Below are 22612 nucleotides of genomic sequence, written 5' to 3' on the forward strand. Positions count from 1 at the left end.
GACCTTGTTCTTGTGATCAGTGGGAATTATGCAGTTGAAAGTACTATTTAGTGTAATAGTTCTTAAAGGCCCCCCTTCCTTTTTAAACTGCAAATGTTTGAAGTTAGAGGAGACTTTGTGGCTCACGTAGTCTACAATCTGTCTTAGCTGCCAAAGCTACTTCTTATTTATCCCCTACAGAACTCAGCCCTTTTTCGTTTCATTTTTTTCTCCCCTCATTCCTGTTGACAGAGATGTATATGGACTTGTTATCTGAGGGACAAATTATACTTTTTAGTGGAGCCATTTAAATAGGTCGTCCTACTAACCAAGTTAGGCCCTATCCACAGGATGTATGGAGCAGAACGGTTATGCGCAGCCGTTTGCTCCATTAATCTCTGGGAGAGACAAGAGGTCAGACTGAGGTACCTGTGACCTCATCTGACCCCTTGTTCTCATGATCTGACAAAAAAAGGTATCGGCAGGCTCTAGGAGACTGTAGGTTTACATGGCAACCGATCAGCGCCCTCCAATGACATCACGGGGGGGGGGGGGGCAACAACTGGCCATGCAAGATGTTGGTGCTCACTGGCAGCTTTGTTAGATGCCGTGGTTGGGTTCAACTGCTGCACTCAACAGGTTAACTGCTATGAAGGGTGCCAGCACCGACCACGGCAGTCACAGGTGGGTCGTCAGCTGTGTTATACAGCAGACACGTGCTGTGTATGTAGAGAGCTCAGCCTGTGAGCTCTCGCCGTACATCCCCTGCAGCACTATGATGTAATAGTACATACTGGTGTGCAAAGGGGTTAAAATATATGTAAACAATTATTAACAACTGTTAACAATTAATTAACTGCACTGCTCTGCTTCCTCACCTCATGTTTCCATCTTCCCTCTCATATAGATCGCGAGCCCTCACGGGCAGGGTCCTTCTTCAACTTGCTTCCTGATCACTGTAGTCTTGTATTTGTAGTTTCATTTGTTTTGTATGTGAACCCCTTACTGATTGCACAGCACCATGGAATTAATGGTGCTCTCTATATTATATATTATATAATTAACAAGCTGCAATGCATGTCAAGATTTTCTGGTCTATTTTCCAAAAAGTGTAAACTCAATTATGGTAATGTTGTATTACTTGTAATAAAGCTAAAAAATATTTGTATTTTTATTTACAGCACATTTCATTTGCAGTGGACAAAGTGATCTAGATGAGAGGTAGAAGAAGGCAGTGCCACATATTTAGTTCCACCTATAAATGATGCAGCCAACAACATGTAAGCCACATGTATTTGCCAGAGAGCTACATCAGTTAACTGGTTAGAGGACATGCAAATGGATCTTTAAAATACACATACAACATAACAAAAAACTTGAACTACAGAATCAGCTGTTTCAATCTGCTTCAATTTTGTATTATAGAACAATATGGGTCCTGTCCATGGTGTCCTGTCCAGTCTGTGTGCAAGTAATTGAATATTTATTATCAATCTATATAAAACAGGCTACACACGATGTCCATGTCCTTTATATTTTATGTAATAGTAAAATTACATAAGTGTATAGCAGAAAGCAATTAGGAATTGGCTAATGAACAAAACACAGATGGGGTGTGCTCAGCTAAAGTGCAAACTGGTCCGCACACCAACAATTAGCAATATAGACACTCAAAGACAAAGAAGTGTGCTACTGAGGACCAAAACATAAAGCAAAATAATCTTTATTTTGACAATTTATGAAATACACAACTCCACATGGATTAAAATCAATTAAAAATACCAAAAAGAACACAGGGTAGAGGGGGTACAGTGACCCTACTCTTTCAGTGGGCACCCGGGCCATCGCCACAGCACACCAGACAAGACTCAAAGAATCTTCCTGGATTTCCAAGCAACTTAAAAGATGCTGCTTTCGGTCATATTTTCATACTTACTTCGCTACTTGGGACTGTACGAAGAGGGAGAATGAAAAGACAGGGCCGAATTATCTTTAGAGGACCTCCTGCTGGACCCACAATTCTCTGTGCACAGAGGGACACTGGAAAGCAGCTAAAATGATGCAAATTTTCCATCTTTCTAGTGTGCTGTACTCAGGAGGCCAATATGATTGAAAGTTGTTGAAGAACAGGGAGCAATAAGTTACTGCTTTAATTTTTGGTGGGCACCTCGCGATAAATAAGGGGGATTTTGGGTTGCTTTTTGGGCACTCGGCTGCTAAAAGTTTCGTCATCACTGCTCTAAACTATCCACCTCTCCTAACTGCAAGTGTGCTGACCAGTCAGTCAGACCTAAGTACCAAGGTGAAATACCTGGGTTGCAAGTGGTGTATGACAAAAGTAAAATGCAATACACATACAATAGGTCAACATCTATATCAAAGATAAATAAAGAATGAATGGATGAACTGGCTAATGAAATAATGGAAATATGTTACCCATAACTCAAGAATTACAAAATGCGAAAAAGGTCAGGTGACTCACCCGATTTCTCATCAACATTTGATTCCAGGCTGTAAAATTACAGACTTTCTTCATCGTTCACTTTTGATTTGTGTGTTGCAAAATCATTCAGCAATGCCATATAAAAGTTTACATTAAGTCAATCATCAATTAGCTGTGATTCTCAGTTTCTGTTAAATTTGGGTTGGGGTGGATTATCGTACCGGACATCAACTGTCCAAAAGAAAAAAATCTTTAAATCTAGCAGTCCATAGACAATGCAGTAAAATTTTAATCTTTATTGCATACAATTAACACAGGAACATTGAAGTGGTTGATACAAACAAAGGAGATCTGATTCTTTTGGCTGTATCTATTTAAACATCAATAGTAATTGGTTGTAAAAAGGGCATATGGTACTCTATGTGGTAGCCTGCACTGCATGCATCCAGAGCCTCATTTAAATTAAATTTGAATGCCTAGGACCTTATGTAGACCACCCGTATTATTGGCCTGTACAAGTTCGAAACTGTTTAGAGATATAATATGGAGTCCTTATAGAGGACAATGAATAGTAGGGCAGTGAATAGTTTCCATGCACTGGGTAATAACAGTGGATGTTACATCCACAATAATAAGAACATTTCCTTGGCTAATGACAAACAACACATAAGAAGGAGCAAGAAATGCTATCTGACCTGATCAATAATTCCTGTGTAAATTGATATCTTAACAAATATAAACGGTTTAATTTTAGAATTTGGGTTATGTTTTACAAATAGCAGTGAATCCAATTTACTCCAAATCTTCAATTATTTATTATTCCTTCCAATGATCCCCAGTGATGGATCAGAATGAAATGATATGATAATCCATTCCAGCACTTGTCTCTTTAGCATCATGTTTGGCTTTACCATTACATGATTATCATAAAGGTTTGTCTTCCTAAAGTTACAGTGATTTAAAGATTTTCATCCTTAAATGACATATTACAATTACACTTATAATATATTACCAGATTAAAGGTCACAGAGCGTCAGTTAAAACATCTACTGGCAATAACTGGGTTTCTAAAATCCAGGTTAATTAACAGTTAAAGGTCACATATCCATATCAAAGCAGAGGACTTATTAGTTCCAGTGCAAGTTCTTGGTAGAGACTAAAAATAATCTACATCCTACTGGGGATGAGAAGATTAGCAAACTCATGTAGGACTGTGGGAAAACCCCCAGGAACACTGATGCTAATAGAGATCACCCTGTAAGGCCTTTGAAGGTGCTAAAGGATTGATGGATGTGTACCACGAAAGAGAAAAGATATGTTCTCGACAGAAGATAACTAAACATGCAAGGACATTACATAGAGCAAACAGTTTTCTATTTATTCAATCTATAATATGATGATACCAAACTGTGAATTGGTGCAGAACATTCTTAAAGGGAACCTGTCAGCAGATATTACAACTACTAGTATGTTGTTATACAGCTGAACACCTTCCAGATCATGTTTCTTTCATGGTCTAGTGTGGTGGCATTTGAATGGCTAGTTTCCTTTTAATATCTCTTCAACACCTTGCAACAAAAGGACATCAAAACTGACAGGTAGTTGCTACATATAGATATATAGGTATCACAACAGGAACCTGGCAATGGCAGAGTAATCCTACCTTTTCTTAAATAAATTGTAAAAAATAGTAAGTCTAAACTGTCCATGAAATAGTATAAATAAAAACTTAAAGGGATATTTCCTTTTCAGCAAATAAATATTATTGTTTGTATGATGAAAAGTTTTACAATTTTCCAATATATTTTCTGTATCAATTTCTCACTGTTTTCTAGATCTCTGCTTGCTGTCATTCTATAGGAAGCTTCTAGCTTTACTTCTAGTGGACAGAAATCTGACCATGGTCACACAGGTGCACGGCTCGTTAAACAACACAACTCTGATAACTCTCTGTGACACTAATGACCTTAGTCACTTTCTTGGGGAAGGTGTCCGGGAAGGAATAGCAGGTCTCTGGGTGCTGCGCACACGTTGTTGGTGCCTTATTACAATATGGATTCAATTTCTCAAAAAGGTATCTTTGAAATCGTAGTGTACTTCTCTACAACATGCTGCTGATGATACATCTCCTTTAAAGCCAAAAATATGCGTATTACGAATGGTTAATCAGACTGAAAGAATGCATTGAAAGGAAATCTACCACCGGTATCAAAGATTGTAGGATCTGGTAGGATCAAAACTTCATTTCGATTTTTATACCCCTGTATTTACAGAAAATGCCTCCATAGCTGTTAATTGATACACAGATCATGGTATAGCACTAAACTTAAGGGCTGAGTCCCCTCTCCTCTGGGACCCCAGAGAGGCTTGTGAAGTGTATGCCCATCACATATCATGTATCACTATTAGTGAGAAAAGAGTAATATCATGCCAATACCAAAAATCTTCTTTATGGCAATACTTCTACAGGCGGTCCCCTACTTAAAGACAACTGACTTACAGACGACGCCTAGTTACAGACGGACCCCTCTGCCCACTGTGACCTCTGGTGAAGCTCTCTGAATGCTTTATTATAGTCCCAGACTGCAATGATCAGCTGTAATTTGTCTATAATGAAGCTTTATTGATAATATGGCAGTATTAGCAGCAAAAATCAGTCACAATATGTTTTATCAGTCAATCCTAATAAGCTGGTAAAAGTGCTTATACAATAGATTCCAAAGAAAATTATGTTAATACGATACCACTCTCTGTAGTTATATGTAGATCTTTTAAAGCCGCTTTTGGATCTCAGCATGTAGCCATTGGCGTTTGCCTCTCCGTTCTCCTATTCCTCGTTGGCACTTGCAGTCAAGGCTTGGTATCCGGTGGGTGGATTCGAGGCTTAATTTCTTCGCACATGCGTTGTCGAGATCTTGGCGGTCCACTGGTTATTGTTGTATGATTCCTCCAGAGTGGTTTGTATAGTTCCTATATATGTTGCAGAGATGATCTCTGTTGTATAGGTTGTTATAGGTATAGGTTTTATAAAGTTAGTATTTTGGATCGCAAGACCATAAATATTGGGTGCTCTTCTGTCGGATCGCCAATGAGAAGTAACATAAAGCAACAATAAAGTAAAATAAAATAAGGACGCGTTCAGGAACACCCGTTCCTTCCTCAGCAGCATAGTTCAACTATGTGTCCTTTCATTTATATAGCCCTAAATGGAAATTAGGGCTATACCTAATGGAAAAACCTGGATATGTGGGAGTTTGGAAACTGTGGAATGGCTTGCAGTTTAATGTAACAAATGCACTGTACATGCCTGGTTCCCACGTGAAGCATAAAGGAGGAGGTGTTTTGTTGGTGACACTGTTAGGGATTTATCTAAAATTGAAGGTATACTGAACCAGCATGGTTACCACAGTATCTTACAGTGGCATGCTATTCCATCCGGTTTGAATTAAGCTGGACAATCATTTATTTTTCAATGGGCCAACAAGTGTTAAACATCTCTAGGAACTCCTTCAAGACTGTTGGAAGACCGTTACAGGTGACTACCTCTTAATGATCATCAAGAGAATACCAAGAGTGTGCAGCTCATCCAGGATGACACAGCAATGCAAGCTGTGGCCAGAAGGTTTGCTGTGTCTGTTAGGCTGGAGGCACTACCAGGAGACAGGCCAGTATACCAGGAGACGGGGCCACAGAAGGGCAAAACCCCAGGATCAGGAGGAACAGGAGGAACACTGCCAGAGTCCTGCAAAATGACCTTCAGCAGGCCACAAATGTGCATATATTTCCACAAACTAATAAACACCGACTCCATGAAGATGGTATGAGGGTCTGACATCCACAGATAGGGGTTGTGCTCAAGCCCAACACTGTGCAGGTAGCTTGGCATTTGCCAGAGACCACCAGGATTGGCATAGTCGCCACTGGTTCCCTGTGCTCTTCACAGATGAAAGCAGGTTCACACTGAGCACGTTGCAGACATGAAAGAGTCAGGCAACTCTGCAGAGAGCAGTCTGCTGCCTGCAACATCCTTCAGCATGACCGGTTTGGCAGTAGGTCAGTAATGGTGTGGGGTGGCATTTTATTTAAAGGACAGCACAGCCCTCCATATGCTTGCCAGAGGTAACCTGACTGCCATTGGGTACAGAGATGAAATCCTCAGACCCCTTGTGTGACCATATGCTGGTGCGGTTGGCCCTGGGTTTCTCCGAATGCAGGACAATGTTAGACCTCATGTGGCTAATGTGTGTCAGCAGTTCCTTCAAAAAGTAGGCACTGAAACTATGGACTGGCTCACTCATTCCCCAGACCTAAATCACATTAAGCACATCTGAGACATCACTTTTTTTCAGGACAGAGTTAATCAGAGCAGCATTATTATTATGGGAAATATTATTAGATTTTTTTGGTAATGAACAGATAAATAGGCACAACTGCAGTAAGCAGAGCAAGTGCAGTTTCCTCGAGCCCTATAGTTTGAGGTCATAATGGGCGTATATTTTTATTGTTTGGCAGGTGAACATTTATTATATTCTTTACAGTCATATTGCTATGAAATCCATCAGAAAATCATTTGTATACCTATGTATATCATTTGGCATGGGGAGTTATTGTAATGGCATACAAAGTATTCTTCTGGACTCAAAGGCTGTAAGGAGCATTAATAGGGCAGCACGTGTTATCTTGCGCTCACACTGCTGTTGTGAAATGTCAGAGGATAAGAACAATAGTGAACACACTTTTCCTTACAACTAATACAAACAGAAGATTTCTTGATTGTACCCGCCGTACAGATAACAAGGCAGAAAACTGTTAACATTTACATTTATAATACATTTCAGTGTCCAAATAAAAGTTAATGGTCTCTGGTTTCTGTTAATCATATAGTACCATACATCTATGCATTGCAAGCCTTGCATCTGTAGTATTCTTAGGCCAGGTGCTTCCCTTTACCAGTAGTCCAATGGCCTTAAACCCAAAACATACAGTATTTCCCAGTACATACAGTACAATCCAACCCCTTAACAACTGTTGTTTTTTTGTTTCCATTTTTCACTCCCCGCCTTCAAAAAGCTATATCATTTTTTTATTTTTGCAGAGCAGTGTGTGGGCTTGATTTTTGCATAACCAATTTGTACTTCATAGTTACAGTGTTTAATTTTCCATGCCATGTACAGGGAAGTGGGAAAAAAAAAATTCCAAATCCTACATATATACTTTCATACTACGGTATGGCAGCATATGTGGATTCTTCACAACAACATTGTAACAGATCTTCAGAAATTACACAGCCTCAGAGCTTATAGAGACCTGAGGCAACCATGGTAACATATGGTCACTCCCTGATGACGGAGCAAGGAGCAACAATTAAAGCCAATATGGCAGCACCCATGGGCCGCTGACTTTTGACTGATGCTGGAGGCTTTGCCGGCAGCAATCAAAGTGTTATCACTGATCACCGATTGCGGTGGGTAACACTCAGTTTGTACGGACAGGCTCAGCCTGTGAGCCCTCTTTATACTCCCGTATCCCATATGTGGTGTACTTGTATATGTACACAGGTGGGTAAGGGGTTAATGTACATGTATAGATGAAATCCCAGAATAGGGTTAACCATGGGTTATGCTTACGGTCCAGGCCCTGGTGTTTGTTTCCTATTCACACATCAGTGATTTTCATCAGTAATTATGTGCAAAAAACAGGAGTGGAAAATTACACAAGGATAAAAAGAAAGGTATGAAAGATTTGCGCCGTTTGTGTGTTTTGAGCCAAATCTTGTTTTTTTTATATGGTAAATAACATAACTCTTATGTGTGAATAAGGCCTTAAAGGACATCTACCACCAGGCTGAAGGATTGTAAACAAAGAATACTTACAGTACATACAAATATGTGCCCTCTCTGGCAGGATCTGCTCTACTTTTAGTTTCCTATACCCTGTTTTTTACAAACAAAAGTCTTTTAAAATTATGTAAATGAGCCCGAGTGGCTCCAGGCTCCATAGATGTTAATGAAACATGGAGCCCCTCTGGCCAATTTGTCCTAAAAACAATGGCATATGCAGCTTACAGAAGAGCTGATCCTGCCAGATGGGGCACCTGCACTATGTCAATGTGCTTGGTTTACATTCTTTGATCTTGGTGGTAGATGTTGTTTAAGGTATGTTCACAAAATTGTATTTTTGGGCTATAACTGTAATTACAGTGTGGCAGTGCGACCGATCAAGACTCAAATTCCAACACATATAGCTATGGTGCTTGGAGTCCCATACCTGGCAGGGTGGTCGGTCTGTAAAGCAGGACACCGCATGGTTTTTGCCTCACAGACCGACTATTTAAACTACATTAACTATGGCCTTAGGACAGTTTATAACGTCAGGACAGGACAAAAGTTGCTATCTGAAAATGGATGTTTAACCACTTCACAGCTGTGATTAGTCAAGTTATTACAGATTCTCCAACTATAAAAAAGGAGGAGCATCTTCCTGTTCCTCCTTTCCATATTCTACATAAGCCTCATCGCTTGAACAATAATATTCTGGAGCTCACAGACCAATATTGGTGGTCAGTGATCTCCATAACTAACTACTTCAATGATGATTGCCCTTCTGACAAATGGATGGCAATCCCCTTGATGCTTGAATGACACATTGGCAGGTCTTAAAGTTTTATTTGAACAACCGGGACGCCAAAAAAATCTCACTTTATTCAGCGTTAACATAAGCTTATGATATATGAACAAGCATAGATGTATTATCATAAAAAAAATGAAGTAAAAAAAATAACTTTTAACATTTTAGTTTGCATAATTCATAGACACATTTTAGATCTTCATGTTCCTAACATTCCCTTATATAAAGAATTCTAGATATCATTGAAAAAATATACAATGTTGCAGGTTTTTTTTCATACAATTTTCAGAAAATATAAATATTAAATATGCCTCCAAAGTTATGCCTTAAAAATCAGCAACTCATCCCACAAAAATTGGCTGCAAATAGCACAATAAATGTCAAATAAAGTAAAGTTATGGCTAAGAGAATACAGTAAAAACATATGTGCTCTGTAAACCCTTAATTGGCTGGTTCCTTAAGAGGTTAATAAGACAAAGGCCATTCATTTGACACATTCAGTAGAATAAACACCTCTTATACATGCGCAGTACTGTACAAAATACATCTGAGAGGGGTGTTTTACATTACCCCAAAGACTCCAGGTCATCCCCTTCTTCAGTCTGGTCATCTTCCCTATCATCTTGCTCCTCCACAATGTTCCTCCAGCTTGCCCTGTGTGCCCGGTAGGTCATGCCTGGCTGTCATGTATCCGTCTGTCAGTGATAGCACCTGCAACTTAGTCAAGCTTGTGAAACTCAAGCAAGTCAGACCTGAAACACAAACCAGGAAGTTGCCCAAGCCCATCCCATAAAAAAAGCAGTGAAACACAACATGAGGAATTGTTTGCTACACAGGATTTAGCGAGGGTGTGGAATGTAAGGGCAAGACATTGAAAACAATCACTGGCACCAGCCAACTCCGTGTTGCTTTACATGCTTTATTTTAATTTAAGGTGGTTGTCTATTAGTTAATACTATGGTAATTACTCCAACTTTGACAACATGCAGAAAATTCATTGTTGCTATTTCATACACCACCTAAATTATACTACAAAGATTAGGGAGACAGCCTAGAACCCCTTCCCATATCCCCCTCTATTACCCACAATTGAGAACCTCTCTGACTGACCAAGACAAAATCAGGAGGAAGGAACCTAGAGTCACAACTGTGTAAATCACCACAGATGATGCCTCAGTATGCTTCAACATTTGCATAAAAGGGGTTTTATGCAAATGTCTTGTTATCTCAAGGTTTTGTTGTCTCCTGGGCCCCGGTCACACGTTCCGCTAGCATTGCATTCATAATGCGCCGCTAGCAGACAGGGGGTAGGCCTTGGGCCGATCGCATATGCTTTCCAGGGAAACGCATATGCGATCAGGCCGAGGCCCACCCCTTGTGTGCTAGTGTTGCTTTATGAACGCAACGCTAGCTGAATGTATGACCGGGGCCCTTGGGGGTGCGTTCATACATTCAGTTTTTAAGATGCAGCTTTTGTTGTCCAAACCAGAAGTGGAGTGAAAACAGAGGAGGAACTACTCTCAATTATAAGTCCTCACAAATTATGACCAAACCTGCTTTTGGCTTCAAAAACTGCATTTGTGAAACTAAACATGTGAAGGCACCCTTAAGCCTGCAGTTTCTTACAGAGATTTTTTTTTTTTATGAATCACTCTCTACCACTGAAGCAACCAAGTAATAGGAAATTGCATGAACAGAACTTGCTTTATAGCAAACAGATAAAGAGCAGCAGCACTTCTGAGAAGTCAGTGCAAAAATTCTGTGATTCTCTCACGATGTATCAACGAGCACCCAAACACATTCATCCACATAGTATATATGTTTTGGGAGTGCTGTATATTTTTAGATATCGCTTGATATTAAGATACAGAAATCAGCAAATAGTATACTGTATAATGCATAAAATAAGCTAAACCTCCTTCTGTATTGACTATATTTTGGGATTTCTTATTCAACACAAAATAATCTAAATTAAATTCCACCGGAGCTATCCATGAAACTACCTTGAAGTAGAATGCAGACGAAAATCCCATCATATAAAGTGGAAAAATTATGGTGGTTTCACATTGAAATTTTTTTTTTACACGAGTGATTTTTCACTGAACTCATTTCAGCTTTAGGACACAAAGATTGCTTTTCTCTTGGTGGCTTCAGTGATTTTTCACTGACGCATTAATGAACCATTCTTTTCAATGGGTTTTTTCACACTTCAATTTTTTTCCACTTATTCAATGTTTTCAGTTTTTTTCACTGATTGGTGACCAGTTTAGAACCTGTTCAGTTTCAATAAAGGGTACCCCTCTCTTGGTGGGGAAGTGGACAAAAACACGGAAAAATATGTTATTAAAAATGAATGACTCTTTATTAATACAAAAAACACATACAAAAAGTACCAGTATGGTTGCTGCTGGTGAAATATGTAAACAATGTATAATAAAAACACAGTGGTTTGGCACATAAGAAAGCGGATGAACCTGGGCAGGGGGAAGAGGTTAAAGTATGCTGAGGCTGGTGAGTTGGGAGCTGAACAATAAAGTGTATTGAATATATGATAGCTCTATGTAGTATGTATATAAGGTAAATGCAACAAAACTCCTAGAAAAAGGAAGGTAATAGTGTCTTTGAGAGCTATCTAGAAAGATGTATCAGCTCTTACCAGTGAAAGGTGTTACAGGCCGCCTCTGCCAGGTTAAGACCCCCCAGACGAAGGCTCCCCTAGAGCCGAAACGCGCGTCGGGATCGCAGTCTTAACCTGGCAGAGGCGGCCTGTAACACCTTTCACTGGTAAGAGCTGATACATCTTTCTAGATAGCTCTCAAAGACACTATTACCTTCCTTTTTCTAGGAGTTTCGTTGCATTTACCTTATATACATACTACATAGAGCTATCATATATTCAATACACTTTATTGTTCAGCTCCCAACTCACCAGCCTCAGCATACTTTAACCTCTTCCCCCTGCCCAGGTTCATCCGCTTTCTTATGTGCCAAACCACTGTGTTTTTATTATACATTGTTTACATATTTCACCAGCAGCAACCATACTGGTACTTTTTGTATGTGTTTTTTGTATTAATAAAGAGTCATTCATTTTTAATAACATATTTTTCCGTGTTTTTGTCCACTTCCCCACCAAGAGAGGGGTACCCTTTATTGTTTATGTAGCTTTGGACTAAACAATGCGTTATAAGAGTGGGCCACACCATTTGAATACCTTGGGTAGTCACCACATGAACCACAAAATTTAATGGAACCCGGTGGGCCCCCATTTCTGTACCTAACCCATTTTCTAACCTGTTCAGTTTGTATATAAACCTGTTCAATTTGTATATAATCTAAACAGGTTCTACACTGATCACCAATTTGTATACAAACTGAACAGGTTATAATCTGTCAGTACCTGTCCAGCAACTGTGCAACCACAACCAGGCTTGGCGCTAGCTGTCAGACTAGGTAAGTGGTGGCGAACTCACCCTGCAGTGTCCCTACGGGCTAAGGCCCTGCCTAAAGCAGATAAACCGCCCTGACAGACCCTCCCTGAGTGACCCTACAAGATGACAGGAAAACCTACTTCGTGTGACAGCTGCTGGATGGTGGAGTGGACAGGGAACTGGAATATAGGTATAGACCAGTGTTCCCACAGGAACACAGAAACCGACACAAGACTGAGACAGGGAAGTGGGGTCACACTAGGAGATAAACAATACAGAGCGACAACAGATACAGAAAGACAAGCGGAGTCAAACAAACCGGGTCAAAACCAAGATGGCGGCAAATGTACAGTTTCGTATAGCGAGTAGAATGGTCAGTAGGCAAAGCAGAAGTCAATACACAGAATAGCAAGAAACGCAATGGCAGAGCACTAGATACACAGATAGACTGGAATTAGCAGCACCCAATGAAGGGATATGGCAGAATATAAGGTAGTAATGGACACTGCCTCCAGCACTGACTGGCTCAGCCGTCCATCACTCAACGTTATGTGCTGGGTGGGGGGGGGGGCACTAAAGGGAGCTGCTGAGAGGCAAACTAAGGGGAGTTTCTGGGGGGCACACTAAGGGGAGCTTCTGGGGGACACACTAAAGGGAGTTACTGGGAGGCACACTGAGTGGAGCTGCTAGGGGCACACAAAGGAGAGCTGCTGGGGGGTCTTTATTAGGGGAGCTTTTAGTATGAGTTGCTGGGGGGCATACTAAAGGGAGCTGCTAGGAGGCACACTAAGGGGAGCAGCTATTGCTTGAGGGCACAGTATGAAGAGGATCTAAATATGAGGGGGCCACAATGGGGGGGGTGGCTATAAGGGGGAACTATATTGTGTGGGTTAGGGTAAGGGGTAGGACAAAAGGAGTGTGTTATGCATTGCAGACATTTTTTTCCCACTTCCACATGTCAGTTGGGAGGTATTTTCAGGACTGATATTCTCCTGCTCGGGACCGTGCTCCTCTCCTCGCGGCCCTCCCAACAAGATCTATTCACCCCCCACATATCTCCAGCTACAGATACGGATTTCCATGGCAACCAATCAAAACAAAGGCAGGGAGTGCAGCTACGGGGACAAAGTAAAACCCCAAGCAAGCAATGGCTACAGATAGCTAAGGAGATTCAGTTAAAAAATTGCCTATTTTAGCTTTGTGCCGAATTAGGCGAATTATACTTTACAGTTACTCTTTAAACTGGTCCTATATAGCATCAAATAGCTAACCTAATAGAGGTGCAAGTGAAAATTAATACAATATTACACAGCAGCAAGAATCTATCCAAGTACTTCTGATAGATCTTGGCACAATTGTGGACACAGAGTCTCACTCTCATATGCACATTTTTTGGTACCGTATATACTTCAGTATAAACCAACCTGAGTATAAGCCGAGCCACCTAATTTTACCACCAAAAACTGGGAAACCTATTGACTTGAGTATAAGCCAAGGGAAATGCACAGCCTCCTTGTATATAGCCAGCTAGCCCCCTGTAGTATATAGCCAGCCCCCTGTAGTATATAGCTTCCCCTACGTAGTATATAGGCAGCCATTCCCCTGTAGTATATAGCTAGCCCCCTTTAGTATATAGCCAGTCTCCTATATTATATAGCCATCCAGCCCCCTTTGGTACATAGCCAACCCCCTGTAGTATATAGCCTGCCAGCCCTCTTTAATTTATAGCCAGCCCCCTGTTGCATATAACCAGCCCCTATTGTATATAGGCTGCCAGCCCCCTTTATTATATAGCCAGACATTCCCCTTTAGTATATAGCCAGCCCCCTTTAGTATATAGCCTGCCCGCCCCCTTTAGTATATAGCCAATCAGTCCCCTTTAGTATATATCCAGCCCCCTTTAGTATACAGCCAGCCAGCCCCCTTTAGTATATAGCCAGCTAATCCCCTTTATTATATAGCCATCCATCCCCCTTTAATATATAGCCAGCTCCATGTAGTATAATGCCAGCCAGCCCCTGTGTAGTATGTAGCCAACCCCTGTGTAGTATATTGCCAGCCCCATTTAATATATAGCCAGCATGGTGTAGTATATAGCTAGCCAGCCCCCAGTTTGTACAGCACAAAAACAAAGTACTCACCTTTCCGACCCAGCAGGAGGTTTGCTTCACTATGGTGTCAGTGGCGGCTGACATCATAGCTGCTGCACACAGACCTGCCGCTGTAGACAGAACAAAAGAAGAAAAATGCAGGGAGTACCAGAAAGGAGAGTTAGGACTTTATTTTTTTCTTGACTCGAGTATAAGACGAGTTTGAGTTTTTCAGTACATTGTTTGTGCTGAATAACTCAGCAGTTACAAAATCTTATTGTCTGGTGAGCCCTTTTCCCTAATACACATTAACAAACAAAACTTTTAGCAATTAAGCCAAGCTATTTACTGTATTAGAAGCAATTACGCTAAACTATTTATCATCAAGTTTACTGTATAAGATGCAATTAAGCTAAACCGGAAATAGCAGTCTATACACATGCAGGAAAAGGGTGTCTATTGTCATGCTGTAGACACGTAACATGTTGCTATGTAAAATGTATCACAGATAATGAAAAGGGAAGAACTTCCATTTGTTATCACTATTTATTTATTGATTGAAATATATTATTTATTAAACTATGTATCCATGTTACCTTCCTCCATCAGATGGCATAACTGATTGAAATATATTATTTATTATACTATGTATCCATGTTATCTTCCTCCTTCAGATGGCACAACTGCCATTGCTTCCAATCATGAGGGTACCTCGCTACCATACCCATACCATACATGTGGTGGCTAGGTGTTCCATGATTGGACTGGGTTTCCAACCAGCTGGGCTCTTGAAACTCTCCTGTAACTGAGGACTCATAATCATAAATGTCCAAATCTGGTCTTCCTTCGTATGTTTAGAATGGGAAATCCTCCCCCTATACACACACTGCAGGCACACCAATGAAGCCTCCTATGTTCCCAGGCCAGTATGTGTGTGTCTTAAGGTGTGAACTTTGGTGCCAATTTGGCTGTCCAGGCTCTTTTAAAGTCCCTCTTTTTTTTCACCTGTGGGGAAAAGGCTCTAAGATGATATGGAAACTGCAGAGCCATGTAACTACATCCTTCCAGCCTTTAACATGCAGCCCCATGTCAATACTCCCCTCTTGTCCCTCCAGCCCCAATAAATGACATCACTATTGTCCACTCCAAACCAGTTCTGCCTCACACAACTACACTTTTCTCCTCCATGAACTGACCCCTCAGCACAGATATCTGAAGCTTTTAAGCTCCTTGATGATGGCTGCACCACCAAATGAGAGAGGCCCTGCCCTCTCAGTGGCCCCCCGGGATTGTAAAGCACTGCAGAATATGATAGCGCTATATGCATAAAGATTATTATTATTATAACCCACTGCAAGCAACCAACAACAGTCAAACATATGGATGATCACATGACCTGCCAAGGTAGGTGCAGGACATGTGCTGTCGACATGTGACCAGCAGCCATCATCAGTCCTGTGTCTCCTCCACCAGGATTAAATCAGTGGACTAATTAAAGGACCAGTAGTATTTGAATTCTTCATTATAATGTAGCCTTCTAATTGGGAGGTAATCAGCCATATCTGCTTTCAAATACTAAGTAAGACAAAACAGTCCCAAAACATGTGCAAAATACTGTAGTTCCTGTTTCCAGACCATAATGCTAACATGTGGGGAAACCAGTGGAAACACGTTGTGACGCCGCAGAGGGATCCTGTAACAGCAATTGCAGCCAACTGTTTGTTATTGCCCCAAGATGTAAGAATTGTATGTATAAGTGTATTTCTGTTGCCTGAGTAAGGCAAATGCTATCACCAGTGGGGTATAATTTAATGTAGTATTTCTCATAATTTATTTAATAGTGCAGAATATATTGCATTATCTTGATTTCACATAGATCGCTAGTAATTAAAAGGGAATTTCTGTGCTAAAATATCCATCCTCTACATCTTTTTGTTAGGGTCAAACACCCAGCACACACAGATGTGCTCTCACCAGCTGGTAAACAGACAATCAAACAGGAAGCAGGCAGCTCCACTACCTGTATAGTGGCAGACCAGGGTACTGCTGATCAACAGTAATTTATTTGAATGGAAGTAAAGCTGTAGTGTCACAATTCAGCCACTACACCACGAATGGAGCATTCTGCTTCCTGTTTAATTCAGCATTTGAGAACAGCTGATCTGTGTGGGTACTGGATGTTGGACTCCCAACAATTTGATATCTAGAACCTATCCTTAAGATAGGTAATCAATATTTATAGTCTGTAGAACCCCTTTATAGTAAATGCTATATTCAAACAGGTAAAATGTGAAACTAGTAAACGCACAAAACTGTGTTTATTGTAGAGTTTACAAGTTTTATTTAATCTACTATATGATTCTGAAACTTAAATTATGGTTGTGAAAACGCATCTGTTATCGTCGAGGATTTGGAAATAGTTTTGAAAGTTCTGTGTTCATTGAAGCAAAAAGAAGAAGTGAAATCTGGTAGTGCAAACACACAGGCAGCAAGTTCTATTAAAATTTTCTCTGCAGGAAATGAGTTGCCCAATCAGCATGTGTAGCTTGTAGATAAAAACGTATCCTAGTAACATTGTGAACTTATTCCATTCTCTTTATTTTTATTGAAATGACAAATATATAGATACATATATAAAAGAGAACATTAGACCACACAAAGTTTTACAAATTATTAAATACATAAGCTAGATTAAATGGATATTCTGGAATTTTTTTTATTGGTTTCCTATACTTAGGATAGATGATCAATAACAGTTGAGCAGGGTTCAGAACCTGGCATCTTACCTATCATCTGTTTGGACACCTAACCAAACTAAGGACTATACATAAGGCTGAACTGAAAAAGAGACCACTCCCTATTGCTGAGAAGGATAGGTGATCAACAAAGAAATCTTATAATACCCCTTTACAGATAAACAATCCTGCTGCGCCCTGTTGTTCTTGAAGAGTTTGCTCCTGGAGGACAGATGCTGTTGGCTGATGTTCCTCCAGGTCACCGTCAGAAGCCCTGACGTGGATCTGAATGTAGTTGTGAAGGATAACGCAGGCTTTTACAACCATCTTCTCATTGTCCAGGTCCATGTGAATTGAGCTATGGAGAAGCTGCCACTAGCTGCTGAGAATCCAGAAGGCACACTCCACATACTGGGGCAGATTTACTTACCCGGTCCATTCGCGATCCAGCGGCGCGTACTCTGCGGTGGATTCGGGTCCGGACGAATTCACTAAGGCAGTTCCTCCGACGTCCACCAGGTGTCGCTGCTGCGCTGAAGACCATCAGAATGCGCTGAAGTTCACCGTCCTATCGTGCAGTTTTTCCGAATCCGTCGAGTTTTTTTACGGCCACAGCCCCCGATTTCCGTTGTGTGCATGCCGGCGCCGATGCGCCACAATCCGAACACGTGCGCCATGGTGCAGGAGGTCCAGAAGATCCAGGCAGACATCCTGGCTCTAAAGGACAATCTGCTTGGAGTGGAAGCCCTGAAGATAGCTGCACAGCTCCCTTAGGTCCCAATACATGCAATTACATACCAGTTATCACTGTCAGCCAAAGCCAACAGCAGTTGGGAAACTGCACTGTCTTGAAATCTAGCTGCAATCCAGATCGAATAGCTGGCACAGGTACCATTGCAGCTCTTAGACGCTCCCAGATCACTTTGCTGGTCATTTGCACAATCTGTGAACTGGCAGGGATCCAAATGAATTCCTAGTGGCAAGAAACCTGTAGCAGAACTTAAATAATTTAGGAAAGCATAGAGAAAATGGTATTAAGAAACCACGTCCAACAAAAGGCGGTCAAACGTGGATATGGACATAGCTGTGAATCTTTTCCGGATGCCGCCTCAGGTCAGCATTCAGGTTTCTGTAGTGACCTTTCCTAGGCTGCTGAGATGAACTCAAAACCGCTTGGTGCTCTTTGGTTCCTCTTCCAGCAAAGGTCACTGCCTTCTGAGGTACAAAAGAATTACCTAGTCCAGAAGCAGATTGTCAACAGGATTGTACGCCATCACAAGATAAAGAAATGCCAGGAAAGAGAAAATGGAGTCTGGGATGGTCAGGTGACCAAATTTGTGATTGGCCAAGCGAGCATTATCATTTGCTAGCCCACTATTTTTGGGGGAAAATAGGGCTCACTCACGGTGTCATATGGGAAAACTTGGTTAAAAAATGTATACAATCATGTGCATGAGGTCTAAGTGAAGGAAGATGGATGCATTCCTGTTCAGAAGTTAAAAGCATGAAGAAACATACTTTTTTTTATTGCCTAATATATATTAAGATATACTCAATCTAGGGTGGCAATCCAATTCAGAGAAAATAGACGGGGGAGGGGCATAATTAACTGGGTTACCAAGGGTGTAACTTCCAGGATAGTAGGCATCAAACAAGAGGGCTCATATCAGCTGACATCACTGGGTCGCATTTATTAAAGGGTTTGTGCCAGTTTTCTGTCTGACTTTGCACTGAAAAGAACATACTAACTGTTTTTACATATATTTATAAAGTGTCTGTGCCAGTTTTACTGACTGTACTGTTTGTGACAAGAAAGAAAAAATGTTCACATAAAGGGGTGTGTTAGTGCTTAGTCGGAGTTTGTGCCACATTTATTACTGACATGCGCCACAATTCTGCAGCATAAACAAAGTGCACCAAAAATAAAAAGTGCGCACTTCCAGAGCAATGGAGGGGGCGCCAGATTCTTGAAGACCGTGCGCCAGTTTTTATTAATCTGCCGCATTCCACAGGCAAACTGCACATAGTGCAGACTGCACTGGTTTAGATACATGATTCTGTTATGACACTAAGTATATTATCCTTGTACTGTGATTTCATAGTTTCTACTATCCTTATATGGTGACACTGTAAAACTGTGTGCATTTCCATGTGATACTGCTGTTTTTATTGTCCCTGTACTCTGACATCACTGTGTGTTTATTATCCCTGTACTGGGATATCACTGAGTACATTATCTCTGAACTGTGACATCACTGTGTTTATTATTCCTATACTGTGATATCACTGTGTGCATTATCCCTGCACTATAATATCACCGTGTCTATTATTCACGTACTGTATAATCACTGTGTATTATCCGTGTACTGTGACATCACTGTGTGCATTATCTCTGTACTTTGACATCACTGTGTATATTATCTTGGTACTGTGTCACCATTGTGTGCATAATCCCTATACTGTAATATCACTGTGTGTATTATCCCTGTACTGTGACATCACTGTGGAATTTGGAGATGAAAGTGTTCTGTTGTATTGGGGTCCTTATTCCAAGTATTGCTGTGGGGTCCTATGGTACCCTATGGGTCACAAAAAGAAGGCACATTATAAAAAGCAATAGTAATAGAAATAATTCTCAGTTCAACATATTGGGGCTTATTTACTAAAGGTCCCGCTGCCGCATTTTCGTCGGGTTTCACGACTTTTTGTGGATCGCGCCAGGGATTGTGACCCAATCACGATGGCTTTCATGCGACACAAATCGGGGGGCCAGTGACTCATTGTAATGAATCCTATGCAAAAATGCCATATACTGCAATACAGTAGTAAACAACGAGGAATTGATGTAGACAGTATATTGGAAAACTGTAGAACTTTTTATTACATATACATTATTAAATATTTGCTAAGAGTGAACAACCCCTTTAAATGCCTAACGTTAAATTTGAGGCCAAATTTTAATAAGCTTTGAACTCTATGTGATAACAGCAATGACAGGAACAATATTTATGCTGTTTTATATTGTATTGAAATCAGTATAATAAGTATATGTGTCAAAATCTGAATAAAGAACACATAGTTTGAGAGCTAGTAAAATTTACCAGTCGGGGCCTTAAAGGGGACCTGAGATGGCGATGTGGGACACTTGATCACCCACAGGTCCTTATGGACCATTGGTTTAGTGACCTAAATCGCCCTGTGTGGTTTTTTAAGCATTCCGAAAAAAGCTAACAAACTTTATACTCAACTGCTACCTTGTTCCCTTGGCACCTGCATGTTCAGGGAAGTGAAGCTGGCGTATAACACCCAGGCGTCACTGCGCAAATACTGTAGGTATGGCCAGGGTCAGACTGGGGTACCTGGGGCCCACCAGTGAAATTGATTTGGGGGGCCCACCTACTACTATATAGAAATATTCTGGGATAAGAGAATTTCTAAGCACTAGCGAGGGCAGTGAAGCAGAAGATAAGCTAGGCCCTTTCTCCCTCCCTAGGGATAGTATAAGAGTTACCCCTGGTGTCCCAGGCTTTCTGCTGATGGCTAGGCTGTGGTTAGGGATGTAAGTGTTCGCTCTGTACACCAACCTTCCAATAAGGAAATGCTAAAAACCTTTATAAGAACTGATGACAATAACCATACTCTGGCGTGTCCCGCACCACATAGACAAGTCACCCATGGCTCTCTGACCCTATACATATAACAGTACATAAGCTGAGAGCTGTCTCATTCTAGAAGATTAGTCAGTGACTACAATACTGATCTGGTACAGGAAGAAGTAGCATCTAGTACCTTACAGGTGACATGTCTTCTCCTTTACGTCCAGGTAAAGGCTGCAGAATTTTCTGGCAGATGTGTTCAGCTCTGGGAAGCAGATCTCCCTCACTGCGCCCCTAAAAATATCACAGCTACTTACAGTATAATTCCACCTGGATAAAACAAAAGTGTCCCACACTGTACTTCTAAAGAATCTACATAAGAAACCCCTCTGTGCCCCCAGCATATCAAAAATTACATTACCCCCAAATATATTACTATACTACATTCCGTGAGTAAATAATACTGTACCATTAAAAACTATGTGTGGTCCCTATGTGAATTATTTTAATGAATTAATTTATCTATTTTATGTCCCTTCTAATTATTTTTATACGTTTTCCCTACTAAAAATCTGTGCAGGGGTTGGCTGGCTATATACTAAATGGGGCTGGCTGGGTATATACTACAAGGGCTGGCAGGCTATATACTACAGGGCCTGGCTATATATTACAGGGACTGGCTGGCTATATACTACAGGGGTTGGCAGGCGATATACTACAGGGGGCTGGCAGGCTATATTCTAAAGAGGCTGGCAGGCTATATACTACAGGAGGCTGGCAGGCTATATTCTACAGGGGCTGGCTGGCTATATACTACAGGGGCTGGCAGGCTATATTCTACAGGGTCTGGCTATATACTACAGGGACTGGCTGGCTATATACTACAGGGGTTGGCACGCTATATACTACAGGGGCTGGCATGCTATATACTACAGGGTCTGGCTATATACTACAGGGGCTGGCTCGATATATATTACAGGGGTTGGCAGGCTATATACTACAGGGTGCTGGCAGGCTATATACTACAGGGGGCTGTGTGGCTATATAATACAGGGGGCTGTCAGGCTATATACTACAGGGGGCTGGCTATATACTACAGGGGCTGGCAGGCTATATACTACAGGGCACTGGCTGGCTATATACTACTGGGGGCTTGCTGGCTATATACTACAGGGGTCTGGCTGGCTATATACTGGAGGCTGTGACCAATGCATTTCCCACCCTCGGCTTATACTCGAGTCAATAGGTTTTCCCTTTTTTTTTTTTTTGTAAAATTAGGTACCTTGGTGTATATTTGGGTTGGCTTATACTCGAGTATATACAGTATATATAGCTATCCCTTCTGTCATTTTATTTAAACCCCACTCTGGGGGGTCCCCTCGTTTATTAAAAGAATTTAGGGCAAAGGTGGCCCTCGAATGAAATGAAAGGGGTTTCTGTTCATATAAACAAGCCCCCCTCCCCCAGAGTGGGGTTTATATAAAATTGAAGGGGTTGCCCATTTCATATACACAAGGGAGTATATATACTGCCCCCCTGGGGCCCCCTTTGCCCTTTTTTTTTTATAAATATTGCATCCAGGGACACCTTTGCTCTCCATCCTTTTAATAGATACCTCCCCCTGAGGGGCCCCTTTTCCCTAAATTCTTTTTATAAATTCTGCTACCCCTCCTTGGGCCACCTTTGCTCTCCATTCTTCTTATAAATACTA

At 41.1% G+C, this 22612-nt stretch overlaps 1 protein-coding gene across 2 annotated transcripts in view; it reads right to left on the bottom strand.

Annotated features, from left to right (window-relative positions):
* The window catches only part of DAPP1 (dual adaptor of phosphotyrosine and 3-phosphoinositides 1), a 36807-nt gene extending 26988 nt beyond the window's left edge, over positions 1 to 9819 (bottom strand). Inside the window, exon 1 of one of the 2 annotated variants that reach the window (XM_072118231.1) lies at positions 9620 to 9819. In XM_072118231.1, the coding sequence (XP_071974332.1) occupies positions 9620 to 9723 (104 nt within the window). In that variant the 5' untranslated portion in view covers positions 9724 to 9819. The remainder of the gene's footprint in view (positions 1 to 9619) is intronic. The other variant, XM_072118220.1, reaches the window with a different exon arrangement.
* Between the last annotated feature and the right edge of the window lie 12793 nt (positions 9820 to 22612).

The sequence above is a fragment of the Engystomops pustulosus genome, chromosome 1, assembly GCF_040894005.1.
Source record: "Engystomops pustulosus chromosome 1, aEngPut4.maternal, whole genome shotgun sequence".
Lineage (NCBI taxonomy): Eukaryota > Metazoa > Chordata > Amphibia > Anura > Leptodactylidae > Engystomops > Engystomops pustulosus.